Source organism: Neopelma chrysocephalum, unplaced genomic scaffold (assembly GCF_003984885.1).
Source record: "Neopelma chrysocephalum unplaced genomic scaffold, ASM398488v2 Primary Assembly neopelma1_77, whole genome shotgun sequence".
NCBI lineage: Eukaryota > Metazoa > Chordata > Aves > Passeriformes > Pipridae > Neopelma > Neopelma chrysocephalum.
Window position 1 is genome coordinate 4086396 of NW_020897738.1, and position 17384 is coordinate 4103779.

The 17384-nt window shown below is 55.5% G+C and overlaps 1 protein-coding gene across 2 annotated transcripts in view; it reads right to left on the reverse strand.

Annotated features, from left to right (window-relative positions):
* The window catches only part of NCOR2 (nuclear receptor corepressor 2), a 140513-nt gene that overhangs the window by 35810 nt on the left and 87319 nt on the right, over positions 1-17384 (reverse strand). For both annotated transcript variants that reach the window (XM_027689672.1, XM_027689673.1), the window contains 3 exons: positions 8698-8840; positions 3773-3920; positions 749-1304 (listed from right to left, as the gene is read on the reverse strand). In XM_027689672.1, the coding sequence (XP_027545473.1) occupies positions 749-1304; positions 3773-3920; positions 8698-8840 (847 nt within the window). The remainder of the gene's footprint in view (positions 1-748; positions 1305-3772; positions 3921-8697; positions 8841-17384) is intronic.

Consider the following 17384-nt stretch of genomic DNA (forward strand, 5'->3'; position numbering starts at 1 on the left):
GGGTGGGCAGGGGTCTTTGGGTAAAGCTGGGAAGATAACAGGATTTTCTACAAGGAGGCCAATGTTTCTCCTCCCTGTCCCAAGAGCCATCCATGAAGGCTCCAAGGTGCCCTTGGCTGCCAGCCCCAGGGGGAGGTGGAGGGTTCGGGACCACAGCGGCTCAGGTGAAAACCCACTGGCCTGGGTAAAGTAAAGCTCACACAGCCCACATTGTTCTCCTGTCTCTAGGGCCAGGATGGATAATTTGCCCCTACAGATCCAAGCAGCATCTCCGCCAAGGGAACAACTCGCCCCCTCTCTGCGCTGGGAACATGTCCCTGATGTGACTTTTCTCCTGCCAGTGCCAGCTCAGACAGAAACCATTCCCAACCCCAGATGCTGGCAAACCAGCACAACTCCACTGTCCCCAAGGGCACATCCTGCTCAATTGCATCACCCAGATGGGCAGCTGCCACCAGCACACACAGTGGCTCTGCACCCAACATCTGCCCATGGCCATTTCCCAGTAGTAACCGTACGTTGGGACATCACACTGCCTGTTGTGTCACAGCCCCTTTGGAAGCAATGGCCAAAGGGCTGGGGGCACATGGGGACACAGCCGGGGAGTTCCTTTGCCTGGAGGAGTGCCTGAGCAGTGATATTCCCAAGGAGGAGCTCACAAAGGCACACATGGACACTGCAGCACGCAACGGAGATGCTCATCTAGCCCTTCAGCTGTTCACTTGCCCCCCTCTCTCCCAGCTCCTACCTGCTCTTGTCCACAGCATCCTGCTCGTCCATCTCGTCTGCGCTGCAGGTTGCGCTGGAGTCGCTGTCAGGGTTCACCCCGGGGCCTTTACTGCCCTTATGGCTCTCCTTCTTCTCAGCCTTGGGCGTCCCCTCTGTCCCCGCTGTCCCTGCACTGCTGACGCCGCTTTCTGCCTTCTTGTCATTCCCCTTGTCCTTCTCCTGGCTCTCTTCGCTCTCCTCCTTCTTCACCTCGCTCTTGCAGGGCTCCTCGTTCACCTTCTCCTCTGGCTCCTCCGTTTTCACCACGTCCACCACCAGGTCCTCTGGCACCTTCTCCTCGGTGCTGGGCGGCTCGGGAGCTGCCTCGGGCGGGGGGCTGGCGGCTGGAGCGGGGTTGGCAGGGGGAGCAGGGGGAGCGTCAGGGGGTGTTGGAGCCTCTTCCCACTTGACTGCCGGTTCTGTGCCGGTGTCACCTCCTGGCCCGGGTGGTGCCTTGGCCCCGTTTTCGCCTCCTTCTTTGGCTTCAGGCCTTGGCGAGGGAATGCTCTCAGTGTCGGAGCTGTTATTTACTGCAGCTGAGAAAAGGGAAGAAATAAAAATAAGGATCAGCCCGAGATTCTTGCTTCCCATATCGCTGCCTCCACCCCCTCCCCTGGGAAGAGAACGCCCTCGTTCCTCTGAGGAGGAGATGATCCCGGGGCTGGGAGAGCTGTGCTGGGATCCCCCGATCCAGAGCCTACTAAGCAAAGCGATGTTCTGGGGGCCTCTCTGCTTGCCCAGCACGATTATTAACCCCCACCCAAACATAAAACCACACGCCCAAAAGCCTGGAGACCAAGCGACTGGGAAGCTGGATTTTAAGGGAAAACCCTTGCTGCTGGCTGGACTTGCAGGACAAGACTTGCTCCCTCCCCACCCTCTCACCCATGGCTCAGGATCAGTTCTGCTGTCCCAGGACTGGCACCTCACTGGCACCCTGCTCGCTGACTTACATTGCCCATGTCCCTGGCTCTGCTACCCCTGGGGCAGCTGGGATCATCCCAAAACACTGCATGTGTTTGTTGTTGTTTAAGCCACCGGTGGCAGAAAAAAGGAGGTCAGGGTCAGCAAAAGCAAAGCGCTGGCAGTGTTGCAGGACAGGTTAATTATTACATGGGAAGGATCACTCTCAAATCTGCCACCAGCGGCTTGACGTGAGCTGGAAGCACAAGCATCCATGCACCACTCAGAGTTCGGCGCTGCCAAGAGATTGTTTCTACAGCTGGGGAGAGGATTGCTCCCTCCAAGCCTTTGCCGGACAAACACGGTCAGGGCCAGGAGCACCAGGAGATTTCCACGGTCCCATCCCAGCACGTCCCCACCGGGCAGGGCTCTCACGCCCAAAGGCTTCCTCGCGTGCATTCCTTGACTTGCCTCTCTCCACAGCAGCACAGCCAGCTCAGTGCTGGTGAGATGAGTGGCACAGAGGGACTGTGTCTTAAGAGCTGTACGTCAGAGCACATCCATCCTTCCTCAATGAGAAATCACGCCACACTCTCCAGGAATCTCGGCCTTCTCCAACCTTACTCACTTGCAATCAAGCAATGAGGTGCCCTGTCACCCACCCAGGACAAGGTTCACAGTGTGTTCAGCCAAACTCTGCCCGACTGCCACTTGATGCTACTCTGAATATCCTGTCGAGACACCCAGTGGTGGCTCATCCCAAGCTCGACCAAGCTCTAAACTCCAGTGCACTCCCTCCAGATGCTGAATCCATAGTCTACACCATAACCCCCACACCAAGTCCTTCCCCCTGTCCCTGGCCGGCCACATGGCCCCTGCAACTCTAAGGTATTGTCTGAGCATCCCCAAATATCCCCCTGGAGCCAGTGGCCATCTCCTACATAACACAATCCTGTCACTTCTATGCCCATTACGTTTCATCCCCCCTGCTCATGCCTTTCCACAGCTCTGCAGCCGACCCCAGCAGCAGAATGAGAGCCAATGCTTGGAGTGTAAGGCTCGAGAGCATGTCAAGAGATTTGTCTCTAATCTCAAAATCACATTGTTTCCTCTCAGGCACTCTTACAAAGAGCAATAACTACCTTTTACTTTGCTCCTGTGAGTCACGTATCACCTGGCACAAAGATTTACCTGGAATCTGCCTTGTAATGAGTCACTTGCAAAGACAATTTGAAAAGATTTCCCATTTCAAGTTCCATTAGCCTGGGTGCTAAGGCCAGGAACCAGTGTGGTGCCATAGTGCTGGTTAAGTTATTAAATTACTTTGACAGAAGTCAAATGGGCTATTGTTGGAAAATTGTGCACATTTTCTCCAAACTCCAAACTGTCACACTTTCTAAGCGATAAATAGCTGAAAATTGTCACTTTCAAGTTGTTTCCTTTCTTTGGTATGCCTGGGATGGAGGAAAATGCTACCTTAAAAGGGAAAGGAGGAGGAAAAGACCCGCCATGATGCATCAGCCTTGTTGGTGGGAGACCACCGGCTTCCCCTGCCTTTGCTGCAGGGCTGGGCTCTGGGAACTCCACTGACAGGGGAAGCAGCAATGCCCTGATGGGATGGGGATGGGTTCACACAAACCTTGACTGGTTATCTCTCCTTGAGCCCATGATAAGCTCTGTGAAAGCCCACAGTGGTGGCTGTCTAACCCTGCTGAGTACGCAGGGATCCTCCTTTGGAGGAAAACACCAAGAAATGTGATTTACAAGAGGCCCTGGGAAGCTGGGTGCTCTTGGAGAGCACGCTGACAGGAATCAGAAACCAAAGGGCTCCCAAAAATAGCCATCTGTCCAGACAGACATGGGAGGAGGGCAGTGATCCAGGGCACTCCTCGCAAGCGTGAAATGCAGAGGCATCCAAGCGCCTTGTGCTGTGAGACACCGTCACCTCGGAGTGACCTTGGGGTGACAGACGTGACCCCTTGTGAGTGCTGACATTTGCAGCTCCGGAGAGGCCGTGTGTGACGCCTCTGCCGTGACCAGGCAGCAAAGCCAGGAGAGCTGAGCACATTCCCCCCCCCCCACAGCCCCCAACCCGCCTCACCTTCCGCCTCCTCCGCCATCTCCTCCTCGTTGCCGCTCGTCCCCGACACCTCCATCTCCTCGTCCTCAGCTGCAGGAGGGAAGGCGGCTTCTTCGTTCTGAACAGCAGCGCCTTTTTTCTTCTTCCTCTTGGCGTTCCTTTCTTTCTCCTGGGGAAGAGGAAGAGGATGGTGAGACACAAAGCCCATGGAGAGCCGTGTGGGAACAGAGAGCACCAGCCCTGCCCAAAGGGCCAAGAGGAATGCTCCTACCACCAGAGACCCCCTGCTCTGGGCAAACCCTCTGAATATGAGTCTTTGGGACCAGACTCAGCAGTTGAAAGCCTGGCAGCATGGTGTCACCTAGCCAAAAAATTTTGCCAGCCTGGCTCCACATGGAGCTCCACCCTCAGGCAGCAGCAAGCCTCCAAGGGAAGGATGGCACGGATACGTGGACAAGGGACCAGCATGCAGAGATCACCAGTGTAGGGCTGGCAAGAGCCCAGGGGTCATGTGTCTGGTCATTACACACGTGACGTGTTAGTCCTGCGCATTTCCAGGCTCTACCTTCAGCTACACATACATATGTGGCTCCGAACTGACGTTCATCTGCAGACAACAAAGCTGATGCTCCAGATACAGCCCAGCCAACATTTTCATGCACCAGCTTTCATGACCCCTTTGGCAGGTGCTGCCAAAGGACTTTGACTGCCATGCCAGGGCAGCTGTCACTGGTGAACAGTGGGGACGCTCCGTGAAGCACGGCATCCCAAAGGGGAGCTTCCTGGTGTCCTGTCCTGCCCCAAGACAGCCCTGTCCTCCCTTGCTGGGGCACGTGCCACAGCCACGAGGGCGCGGGCAGCTGCTCCCTCCTGCAGACCTAAAGGAAAAGTCTTGGCTTTGCTATTGTTTCCTGCTCTTGTTGCTTGAGTAAATATTACCAGTAGGAACAGGCTCATCATCTCCGGCTCTCCCTGCAAACCCCACATGAGTGACGTGTGTAGGACGTTTATTTACATGGATGAAAAGATAAAGCCGTGGTGGAAACGTTAACTCTGCTGCTGGATCTCTGTGCTGGGAAAAGCTGGTCCCCCCTCCCCCCACCCCCAACTTTTCAATCCTTTAGAAAACTTCCAGATAAAACAAACAAATACAACTGCTTTTTGCTTGGAAACGCTGCTTGCTCAAAATCTATTTTTATCAAACTGGGCAGAAGAGAGGGGAAAAAAGACACTTGAGAACAGGCTCTGTGCAGGCGCAGAGAGGTGGCTGGAGGAAGGCCGGGCCCCGCGGTTCCCTCGCCCCATCCCGGCACTGCCGGCGATGCCCCGGTGCTGCCGGCGTTCGCGCCTCTGCCACGGCAGCGATTCAGCAACCGCACGTTTCTGTGTGAAGCAGCAGTTCCCCATCACGCTAATGCGGTGACAAAGCGCCGACGTTACTATGGCAAAGACTTCTCTGCCTCTTACTCACGGGTCCGTGACTCAGCCGCGGGCAGGAGCAGGCTCCTCGCTGTGGGAATTAGCTGGGAACCAGCCTCTGCCTCAGCACCCTACTTGGCCAGAGCCTGGGGCTGGCAGCTGCTGGCAGAGCAGAGCAGGGAGCAGCCCCAGGGGCACCGTGGGTCCCTCTCCCGGCAGACCCCACTGCTGATATTTAAGGAGAATGAAATCCAGGCAGCAGATCCTGGCTACACCTAGAGAGACATTCAAGGCCACCACTTCGCCACTTATCATGCTGACAGCTCCAGATTCCTTGAGCAGTCTTGCTCCCTGCACCCTGCCCAGGAAGGGGTCCCATCCTGCCCTGCCTCCATAAGTAGCCCCAGGGCTCCCACGGCTGACACGGGATCCTAACCAAAACTGTCCTAACAACAAGAGTCTCTGTGAGCCATGCCTGGAACCAGGCATCTCCCATCGTAACAATGTACTTTTAATCCAAGTGATTGCCAGCAAGGCCATGGGAAGGTGCCAGGACCATTTGCTGTGGTCATGCTGGTGCTTATTTTGTGGCTCTCTACCTTCCACATCCAGGAACATCCAGGACTTGGTGCCACTCAAGCATTCTGCCTTGCCAAGACCACTGAGGAGAAGTTCTGTCCACAGTGAGGACACCAAACTCTGCACAAGGGGTCACTCCATGCCTCCTCCTCCATGATGTCTTTCTGGGCCATCCTGACAAATTCAGCCTCTCCCCGCTCTCACCAACTCACATGACAGCAACCGCCCAAACAGTTTCCAAACCCTGCTACCAACACAAAACCATCATGATGGGAACCTCCCATCAGTCTCAGCCTGTCCAAAGAGCACAACCAGGCAGTCCCAGCCTGGTATCACACAGTGATGTGTGTTTGCAACCGTGCCAGGACTAGGTCTAACCACAGAGTGACTCCCACGCTCTGCCGTGAGAGCAGCCGGCAGTAATGGGAAGGGGTAGAGCAGTGACCCTGCAGAAAGGACCTCTCTGCCACTGCAGTGAAGAGGGTCTCAGTTCTCCACCCTGAGAGCAAGAGTCTGCACCAAGGCAAGAGAGACACATTCATCCCTCAGAAGCAGAGGCCACCAGACTGTGCTCTCAAAGCATTTTGCTGTGCAAAGCCAGCATTACCCAGAAAAGCAAGGCATTAAAGAAATGTTGCTCAAAGGAGGTCCAAAAGATTGGTTCTCCAAGCAGGACCAGCCCCAGCCCAGGGAACAGGTTGCCCTCTTTCCTGCACAAGCCAAAACAAGCCCCAGTAGAGACAAGCCCAAAGTAACAATCACTCTGTAGAGAGGTGCCGGTGAAGACAGTGCCTAATCTCCAGCCACTAACAGAAAGAAGAGCTCTGAGAACACCATGTATCCCAATGCCCTGCTTTCCTTAAATGCTGAGATTAGTGAGTGCAGTGTGCAGAAGGTCAAGGTTAAGTGACGCTGATGCCTGGGACACATCCGAGCCGTGCGGCAGCGAAACCAAGCCAAAACACACAACAGGGCAGATAAAGCGAAGCCTCGAAGGTGGCCTGACCCTGCCCCAGCAGTCACTGGCTGCCTGTCCCATGGTGTGGTTGGCTGGCAGGGACAGCTCGAGCCACGGGTGTCTGCTTCCCATCCCACACGAGCCACGGCCGCTGGCCTGGCCGCACAGCTCATCCGAGCCACCTGCACACCGCGGAAACCTGGTGTCACACCTACCTGGAAGAGGAGGCTACAATATTAACGAGCCCCATTTGGGAAATGAATGAGATCTACTAATTAAGTTTACTCTCGTTAAGCAAGAGGAGGAAAAGCAGAGCCACTGCATTTCCCTGCACGTGATCAGCAATAGCTGCTGGTGATGAGGTCAGGGAATCATCTGTGGATGTCATGGCAAAACTAAGCGATGCCACACTGCCTCGCCACGTGCTTCCTCCACAGAGGTCACGGCTGAACTGGGTATAGGATGAGATTTGAAGGCTCGCTTTGCTTGGGAATATATTTAGGAGTCAGGAAGGAAGGTCTATGGCAATTTAATCTCAGTTGTTCTTTCATTTTGTTCAGCTTTCTGGCATCTGCTGTTGCCACAAAACAATAGAGTACAATAAATAACAGCTGAATGTTCATTGTTCTTCTCCACGACCGAATCCCACAGCCTCCAATGCTCGAAAAATAAAATGATGATGCTGATATAAACTGCAAGTGAGAGTGAGCAATTAGACTGGAGAAGTCTAGCGGCTGCCTTGGAGGGACGGATGCAGGGAAAAATGTGGTTCTGCAGAAAAACACTTCCGTGATATAATTTCTGCAACATTAGGGAGCAGAGTAAATTAATACACACCGGCTCCACTGCCAGCAAAGCTGTATGATCTTATTTCAGATTCTCCCCAGTAATGAACAATGATATCTTTCTAATGTAACTTTTTATATTCAGAGGGCTTGATGCACATTTCATTCCAGTCTTTATATGGGTCTGGGGGTCTTTTATATAGTTTGTTTGCTTTGTTTCTAAAAACAATTCAGTGAAACATGGGAACACAGGAGTGTCTCTGTGCATAGAGAATTAATAAAAAAGAATTGCCGATGTCTTCTTTTTCTCTCATTCCTATAGACTGACTAGGATATTAAATTCCTGGGTGAGTCATTGAATGTTTTCCTGTCTTTCTTTTTACTCTTGCTGTAATAGCTTGCTTGGAGAGATTCCTGCATTGAACATTGTCCTTTGCATTTTCAAAGCACCCCTTGGGGGTTTAGCCATGTGAATTCTATTAGCCAGAAACTGGGAACCCCAGGATACTCTACAAATGAAATAATTATAATCTTTAGTGGCTCTTAGCAGTCCGAGCTATCTCCAGAACACCAGACAAGCCCCACTTCACTCACACCCTGCACTGCATGCCAGAAGAGAAGCAGCGTTAGCCCCTTCTGATGGGGAAACTGAGGCATGGAGCGATGTGGGCATCTGCTCACAGCCCTGAAGACAACCAATAACCATGTTGAGACCAGCCTTTCCTCATGTTTTCCTAAGTCCCTGAATTTCTCTGGGGCAAACTGGCAATTTACTGGGTAACTGAGGAACCTGCAAGGCACAGAGTTGCGTGGCCGAGCCGGGCTCTCTGCTCACCAGGGCGGAACAGCACAACCTCACCAAAGTATTTGCGCAGCCAGGACTGAGCTCATGTCCTGGCCAACACACCACAGCCTGCTCCTCCTCCTGCTCCTTATCTCCCCACAGAGAGGGGAGATACCAGCCATGCTCCAGACACCCAGGCATCTCCCACACAGCAGCTCTGCCTCATCCAGACCTCCAGCAGCTCTGCCTCATCCAGACCTCCCAGGGACAGATGGGTGGATAACCCTTTTCTGCATCACTCCGGAGCCCCCACAGCTTTCATTTAAGAAGACAGAAGTCCCCCCTTGGCTATGGGAAACATCCAAGCACTTCCTAGGAAATACCCACGGTGCCCTGATGTGGGCTGGGCTGGGGCTCTCACCATTTTCAGTTTGTGCTGCTGTAGGATCTCGTCCAGGTTCTGCCTCTTCTTGTAGTTGAAGTAGAAGTTTTTGCACTGCGACACGGTCTTGGAGCCCACCATCCTGGCAATGGCTGACCAGTTCCGCCCATGCTCAAGGAGACCTGTGGTTGGAGGAGGGAGAAAGGAGAAGAGTTTAACACCAGATGCGCTCATACAAGGGCAGCATTATCCACGCAGGATGGGAAACATCCTCCGTGCAAGCCAAACTCCACAGGAACAATATGGTCACTAGCACCTGTCTGAATGGCTTCTAGGCCAGGGGATGACCTATGAGAGCCTGTTTTTCTTTCCAAGGGGAAAAAAGGCACTATGCCGACCGCCTCTGGAATAAAATACGTCCCACAGGCATGTCTCGGCCAGCCACTGGGCAGTCACGAGGATGAGCAGTGCTTCCTTCCCTTTGGGACGGCTGCAGGAGGTGTTGGCACATCCAGGAGAACTTGGGACAGCTGCTCTCAGTCCCTACCACGAAGCAAAGGATCTTCCCACCGTTTCTGCCCCAGTGACGATTTCAAAAGGTGTGACAAGGCAGTTCAGGGGGTTGGAGCACACAGCCCTGTTATGGATGGGGAAGGAGAGCCCAGGCAGGTGAGTGTCAGCACTCTGGCAGAGAAGTCCAGGTGATGTCCCTGGCTGGGAAGAGGCGTGCTGAGGGATTAGTGCTGATCACAGGCTCATGAGCAAAGGCAGCTTCCCAGGTCAGGCATCATGCCAAGGGCTGGCAATCCTGGCCAGATGGTGCCACCCGAGCATGGGGCTCCTGCCAGTGCTGGGGCAACCCAGCAGGGTGGAGGAGGAAAAGGAGGAGGAAGGAGCCAGTCAGCACCCTGTGTCCTTGTGGTCTCTGCAGGGGTGTCTGAGCACCCCTCGTACTGCAGCTGGAGGTGGGAGTCACAACCACAGCCCAGGGATGCATGCAGTGGCACCCTGGTCCCTCCACTGCAGGCTCCTGGAGGTGACCCGGGAAAGGACCATCCAGGCTTTCTGGGAAATAACGCCTTGCTGCCTGCAATTATTCCTGGTGTGTGGCTGGTCCTTCCTGTGGTGTCTGGTGGGGCTGGAGCCGCCACCAGCCTGTGGGACACTGCCAGCCTGGCTGGCTCCTGGCTGTCCACATGATGCCACCATCAGGCCAACAGCCCCACCAGCCTTCCCCCTGCACCTTCTGAGGACACAGGACACAGAGTCTGTGAGCCCAGGGGCACTGTACTACCACAAAAGGTGACTTCAAGAAGAAAACCAAGAGGGAATGAACCTGCTAAGAACATCTTCCTCCTTTGTTGGGGGATTTTCTGCCCAGAAGCCACCAACCACAGAGCCTGGGAACAGGCACGGACCACTAGGTCCATATCCAACCCCTCCCTGGCTGCTCTGATGCCACAGGGCTCAGGACAACAGTGAGTCCCACACTGGAGCTCCCGTGCGTAGCTCTGTTTGTGCCTGGGAATGTGGCAGCTGTGCCACAGCCCTGCTGCCAGCCTCCAGCCAAGCTGCTGCCATGTGTCACTTCTGAGCCCCAGGCCAGTCCTAAGTGCCAACCTAACCTCTATTTCAGCCCCAAAACAAACCTCAGGGACTGATCTCAGCACAGCCACAGGCAATAGGGCCCAAGGGACGCACCTCTGGCCAGGATCTGTGCTGTGCCCCTTGCACAGCGTGGGGGCTGAGGGTATGGCTGGACTGAATAGATGGCACTATGAACCCACAGAGAGATGAAACTCCCCTCCCTACTTCCAAGCTCCTGGAGAAAACCAGCAATACTCAGCACAGCAGGAGTTAACATCCAGCCAGTGCCTGTATCCTGCCCGTCCCAGCACCAGGCTTATCAAATTGCATGTACAAGGCATCACACGCACTGAGCACCAGAAGGGCCCTGGCAAGCCAAGAAACAAGTTTGAGCTTTAACTCTGCAACTCCCAGCCTTGCTCAGCCAAACCCACGACCTCTGTCACCCCACTGGCGGGCTGGGACTTCTTAAAAATAATAATAGATTAAAAAAAATCACATCCGGCCACCAACCGTGAGGTAACGAGCGGGGGCAGGAGTCCTCCCCCCACCGCTGCTGAATGCTGCAGGGGAAAACAGGACAGTCCCCTGTGTCACAACCCATCCCCTCTGACACAACCCACTGCTGCCGTCCAAAGCAAACAAGCAGCTCTGTCCCTCTGCTCATCACCACGCTGGTGGCCCAGCACCAAGTGTGACAGCCGGGGCCAAGGCTGATTGCTGCACCCCGGGCAAAGCCCCAAAATAAGGACACTGGCAGCAGTGTGGATGTGCCCTGAGCTCTGGTGCTTTCGCGGGAGAGACGCCGGGCAAGGGGACCTGCCATGGCAGAGCTCGGGGCTGGGGGGCTGATGGATGTCAGTGTGAGTGGTCCCCAGCATGGTGTGACCTTTGCCAGCCACAGGCAGTGCCAGCTCCCGGCTGTCCTTCCCGCTGCCCAGGCTGGCTGTGCCCCTTCTCACCAGGACACTGCCGGAGGCTCCTGCAGCTGGCCAGGCAGGTGGCCCGTGCTGGGCTCGGGAGGAGGAGGAGGTGGCTGCCTGCAGCCCCTGCCCATGGGACCAGCAGGGAGCCCGGCCGCTGTTCTCTTTTTGCATTAAATCAGAGCAAAACAGCAACACCTGCTTTCCACACTGTAGTTATCTGCACAATCGGAAGGGACCAGTCAAGACACCTCACGACCTGCCGGTAAGATCCCGGCTCGCCAGGCACCCCAGTTCCACGAGCTCTGTCAGCACAGCCGCCCCAACCCCTGCACCCCCAGCCTCTGCCCCGCAGTCCCTGACACGCCAGCCCTGCACGGCAGCAGCCAGCCCGGCACACCAGCCCGCCTCGGCACCGCGCGGCCCTTCGTTCCACATCGCAACTGAAACTATGACTAACCGAGTTATCAGATCCTCAGGAAGGCTGCGCTCCTCGGCTCGGGGCGGGGGCTCCGGACGCAGGGTCTGCCGCAGGCAACTACACACAACCTTGAGGTTAACCCCATCCTTCGGACCCCAACACCCGACTTACGTGCTCCGGCTCCGGCTCTGGCGGGCAGGGAGCGCACCTGGAGTGTGCAGCGGGTGGGCTGGGAAGGACACGGGTGTCAGGGCACTTCTTCAAAGCCCCCCCAGGCACGGCAGCCCGCTGCAAAGCGCTGCGAGTGCTCCGCTCACACCCTCCCCACGCATTTCGCTTTCGCTCCCTCGCAGCAGCCGGAGACAGAGAAGAAAGCAAAGCCGGTTCCTTAAATCCTGGGGGCGAAAGGATTTCAGAGCCATGGGCAGCCGGGAGCGGCGAGCAAACGGGCACCGAGGCTGGAAACCAGGTCACAGGCGGCAGACTCCTGACCCCGATGGCAGAAGTTGGTGGGAACACATGCTCCGGTCCCAGCGCTCTTCCCTCTGGAGCGAACAGCGTTCTCCGCTCTCCTCCTGCTCGCTCGCCGGAGCGTTCCAGCCGTCTGCAGCCGCGGTTGTTAAGGTGGATGGAAGCGCCGCCAGTATTTTCTCCCCTACCTCACCTCCTTGCTCAGCAGCTTGGGGCTACAGAGAGGCTGTGCAGTTTCAGGAGGTGCCCGACGTTGCCAAGAAATAATAATAATAATTAAAAACAAAAAAGAAAGGCAGGAGAAAGGCGAAGGGGCGGGAACGCGGCAGCTCCGCTCCTGCCAGCCCGGGGACGGGGAGCCGGTGCCGTCGGTATGTGGCGGAGCAGCGAGCAAGCTCTAATCTGTTCCTCTGGCTGACCCGGGGCTCGTTGCATCTGAATGTGACCTCTAGACAGAGCATTAATAACGAACGTGGCGCTGACCCAAGCTGACAAGGGGTGCGGCGCTTGGCACCCGCTCCCGCCCTCCCTCGCTCACTTTCTGTCTCCCTCGCTCTCGGCTGAATGTCAGCAGCAGGGGGAGGGATCCAGGAAAACAAAGCTTGGCTAATAGTTTTCTCCGCTCTCAAGTGAATCAAAGGCGCTTTTCTTTAGGGACGTGCGCGCCGGCGAGCCCAGTGCCGCACCGACGGGGTGCCGTGGCGCCCCAGGACACCTCGGCCCTGCAGCTGCTGCCCTGGCAGAGGAGAGATGGGGAGAGGTTTGGCACCGGTCTCGCCATGGACGGACCGGGGCTTCTGCTCCCGTACAGCAAGCGGAGGCTGGGAGGAAGAGCTGCTCGGCGAGCGGGGTACCGTGCTCGGCATCTCGGGGAACAGAGAAGAAACCCGGAGGGGCAGCGCAGTGGGCGAGGGCCGTCGGCTCGCACCCCCTTGGCTTTTTGCAGCTGGGTTTTTTTACCAGAGCCATTCCAAGGCTTTCTGGCACAGCCGCCCTGCTCCACCCAGGGCTTGGTGAGGGTGGAGAGAGCCCGTAAAAGGGTCCCTTAATGGGAGTTTGCATGGATTAACAGATCAAGGTTACAGGGGAAAAACTAAGTGATATCATTCCCTACACCCGACGGTACCTGGTATGATGCTCCAGTATCTCTTGCACCCACACACCCTCTTGGGTGTGGGGATGGAGACAGTTCTGGTTACACCACAGCCAAAATGTGCCGCAATCCCATTCCAGAGAACGACCAGCACTACTGAGTCAGCAACACCACCCAGGGCATCCCGAAAGCGTGGTCGGCATCACTTTCCCGCACTGACCTCGGGGTGGTTCGCAGCGTGTGGGAGAACCGAGGCACAGGGAGGTGAGTAAATTCTCCAGGGCCACAGATCAGTGGGTGGCAGAGCCAGGTGCATGCCAAGCACCTGATGCTGGGCCAAGGGAAGCAGAGGGGACAGTGTGTGGGGTGTTGCTGGAGGGACCGCGGCACAGGCAGCCAGCTCGGTGTGCTCTCGCTATCGTGGTGGGTGATGCCCTTCCTTCCTTGGGAAGGCAACGCCAGAACCAGCCTGCTGCACTCCCAATGGACCTCTCCTTTGGCAGCTGGATACAAGCAGGCCTCTGATGTGCCCCAAGGCTACAAGGCAGCTTGGAGCTGAACTCCCCAGCAGCTTTCACACCCATCATGCCACCTCTCTGGAGGGAGGCAGCGCCACCAAACAAGGTGTGGGTATGGAGCTGGGACCCTCGACCAGCTCAGCTCTACTGCCATGTTCCCTCTCCTCTGTCCCTGGCTGGGGACCTTCAGCTCCCAGGTCTTCCCTCTGAATGAGATGGTTCCTGGACCACAGCATCCACCTGCTGCAAAACATCAAGCCCTCTGCCCTGATCACAGACCTGCCTGGCTTTTCTACTCCTATCACAACGCTCCTTTTGTGCTGTGCCCCCATCCTCTGACCACGGGAGGGGACAGGAAGTCCCACCTGGGATGCCTGCTCTTGGAGAGGTGCCATCACCTCCTGTCCAGCCAGGACACTTGAGTCTCCAGTGCATGGCAGTGAGCACACACTGAGCAGCTGCTGCTGGTGGGTCCAGCTCTCTCCCTTCACCTCGTTCGGATATTATTCCTGCTCCCTTATTGTTGAAAAAATAATGCTCAAAATTAAAATGTAGGCAGCAAATTATAGTAATTACCCAGCAGTTCCTCCTGACAGGCCTTTTGTGTTCCATTCACTGACACTCACTAGGCAAATCCTCACAGTTTGCTCCTACACACTCGAGAAATGTTCAGCCAATGGTGTCAGAAAGCACAGCTCCAGGGGCATGACAGGCAGCAGCACTACAGGCATGGGCCTGGGGGTAACATCTTGGCTGAAGGGTAGCCAAGCCCCAGCCTGGGATAGCAGGGATGGGACTACAGCTGACCACAGCCTCAGGCAGGTTAAGTGTGGCTAATTCACACCTTGGACGCAGTTTTGCCCTCGTGGCGCCCAGTAATTTCCAAATTTGTACAAACTTCATGGCAAGCACAGGGCTTGCTCGGAGCAGGCACATGCTGGCACTCAGGCTGTGAGCACTGGAATGGGCAGGTTGGTCTGTCCTTGCTCCGAGCTACCCTTGCACCCAGCCTAGACAGAGGACACCTGGGTGGGAGACCCCAAGGCACATCCCACCCCAAGGCCAGCCAGAGGGACAATAGGCAGTGACCAGCATGGGCTGCAAACCAGTTTCTCCAGCCCACTTTTACTGCCATCAGCAGGTTTTTACTGTTGTAAATATCTCTCATGGGAGAGGGGAAGGCTCCAACACGAGCACAGGGGAGACAAAAGGAAGGTTCAGAGCTGCCAGCTCCCCAGCATCACCTGTGCTGCAGTCAGCTCCTGTCATAAAGGTGTGGGGAGGTGGCTGGCTTCTGACATGGGCTTTCCTGTCATTGGGTTTGGTTGTGCCTTAATTTGAAGAAATCAGTATTTAAAAAAAAAAAATCTACTTTATTTTAGTTTTGTGAACAGAGTGGGACTGGGGAAAAAAATGGTTCAGGTCAGTCCACAACTCAGATGAATTATTGGCAGCACTGAAAATCAGCCTTCGAAAGAGTGCCTTCGGTATTCAAGGGAATTTTTTACAGCTACCCAAAAGTAACTATTCAGTTACTGTCATCAGCATTTTACATTTCTGCCCAACTCTCCTCTGCCTCATCACAATGACTCCATCCCGTGGCCTTTCCATGTTCTCAGCCTGGGAAAAGGCGTAAGGAGCCTGAGGTTGCCTTGAGGACAAGGAGCACAGAGCCTGGGCAAGGCACGGGAGGACCTTGGCAAGAACCTGCCACTTCCACCCGCCTCTTTTCAAAGAACAAAACCACTTGTTAGACACCCAGGGGAAAACCCCGAGCGGGGCGAGAACAGATACCAGACTTTAAAGACTAACAAAGGTCATGTCGAAACCTCCCGGTTCACTGAGTTCAGCTCCAGCACTATCGCAGCTGCTCTGCAGTGCTGGCACAAGCGGTGACACTTGGTGGAGGGGCTGGGGGGGACAATAAACCCACCCACTGCTCCAGGCTGGCGCTCGCCCGCTGCTTGCAAACTCCCAGCCTACCTCGAACTCCTGCCTACGTGGACTCCTCCGGTGGGTCCCCCAAAGGCAGGAGCTGCCTAAACATTGCCTTTTAAGGAGCAGCCCCATCCCGCTGCTGAATGCCTCTGCACCCTGCCCGGCGGCAAAGCAGTGGGTGCTGCCCGCTTCCTGGCTTAGGAAGGGAAGGGGGAAATCCTCGAGCAACTCCAGTTATATCAAAACCTCCTGCTACAAGGATCACAGCCACGGCGCAAGGAGATAACATCAGAAAAACACCTTCCCCCATCGTGACACCAATCTCTGCACATTTTGACAGACTACTGAATCGAATTTTATTGCGTAATAAAAGTGTCATTAAGCAAGAACTTTCCTCTTGCTGGGTTTTTGTTCCCCTGTTTAAGTTTAATAACGTGGTACTCCCCTCTACTGTCTCTCCCGGCAGACACAGTCCTGCCTTCTCCTGATTGGAAATTCCCTGTGCAGCTCTGTGACTGTGGAGAACAGGCGACTCTGGTGTCTCCCTGTCCTAGGGCTGTTTTCTCTCACCTCCCTGAGCACAAATGACATGGAGTTTCATGCCACGCACAAAAAACCTGAGGGCGGACAGCAAGGCCCGGCTGATCTCCCGCCTGGCAGGTGCTGGGAGCAGCAGTCACCCTCCCCATCTGCCAAAACACCCCAGGGTGGTAGGGCTGAAGTTCCCTGGGACTCACATCTTGCTTGTTTAACTCCCTAAATCAGTCAGCTACGGGCTCTGACTGGTACCAGTACAGGGAGGAGTGTGGCTGGGGCGGCTGAGCCCTTATGGTGAGGAGGATGGTGCCCATGTCTCTGAGCCCACCCAGTGCGGGCCACCACCTCCTCTGCCCCTGCCCAGCCGTGCTGGCAGCAGGCTCTACCAGGCTCTGCCGCCGCCTCCTCCAGCCTCTGAGGTTACCTCCGGAGTTTCACAGCCACTGTGAGTCGGAAACCCCCACCACGCCGGTCCCTGGAAATGCCAGACAGAGCCAGTTTGAAGCATTAAAGCTGCTGCTTCCTGGCAAAGGGGAATTTGGCTTTTCTGTAGAAGTCTGGTGTTGCAATCTCAGTTTCCCAGGTTGTAACGAAGGGGGAAACATCAGCCATTGGGCTTTACACCAGCAAATCTCCCTGCCCCCTCCTGGCCCCTGGGCTGGAATAGTGCTACGTGCTCCCACGCTTCATCCTTCCTTCACACAGGCTTTGGCAGCTGCTTTTAAGACTCCTTAAGCGCACCTCCAGCATTCAGCATAAAACAACAAGAGCCACTTCTTAACAACCAGATGCTGATCTCCAAAACAAAGCCGTGCTCGGGAAAGATCCCTCCAACGACCCTCCCCTGCCAGCACCTGCTCGCCCCATACCTGGCCCCCGGCCAGTTTGCTTGATTAAAGTCTATCTATTAAGTTTTGCGACTATAGAGAGCCTCGCTCAGCAACGCGCAGGATTGGCACGGGGTTGTAAAGAGGGTTGGAACAGCTTAAAGGCGAGCGAGCCAAACACTTCGGGATATTCACAGGCAAAGTAATCCAAGTCCACAGCTCCCATCGGCACCTGGGCAGCCGGCGCTCCAGAACGTGTAATCACCATCCCGGCAGCAGGTGCATTTTCCAAGCAGAGCCGAACTTGCTAACACGCCTGTTTGCCTCTGCCATCCCCGAATGGCACTCATTTCCATTTTAATTTCCCATTTACAATCCTCTCCGGGCCAGGAGATTCGGCAGCGACGCAAG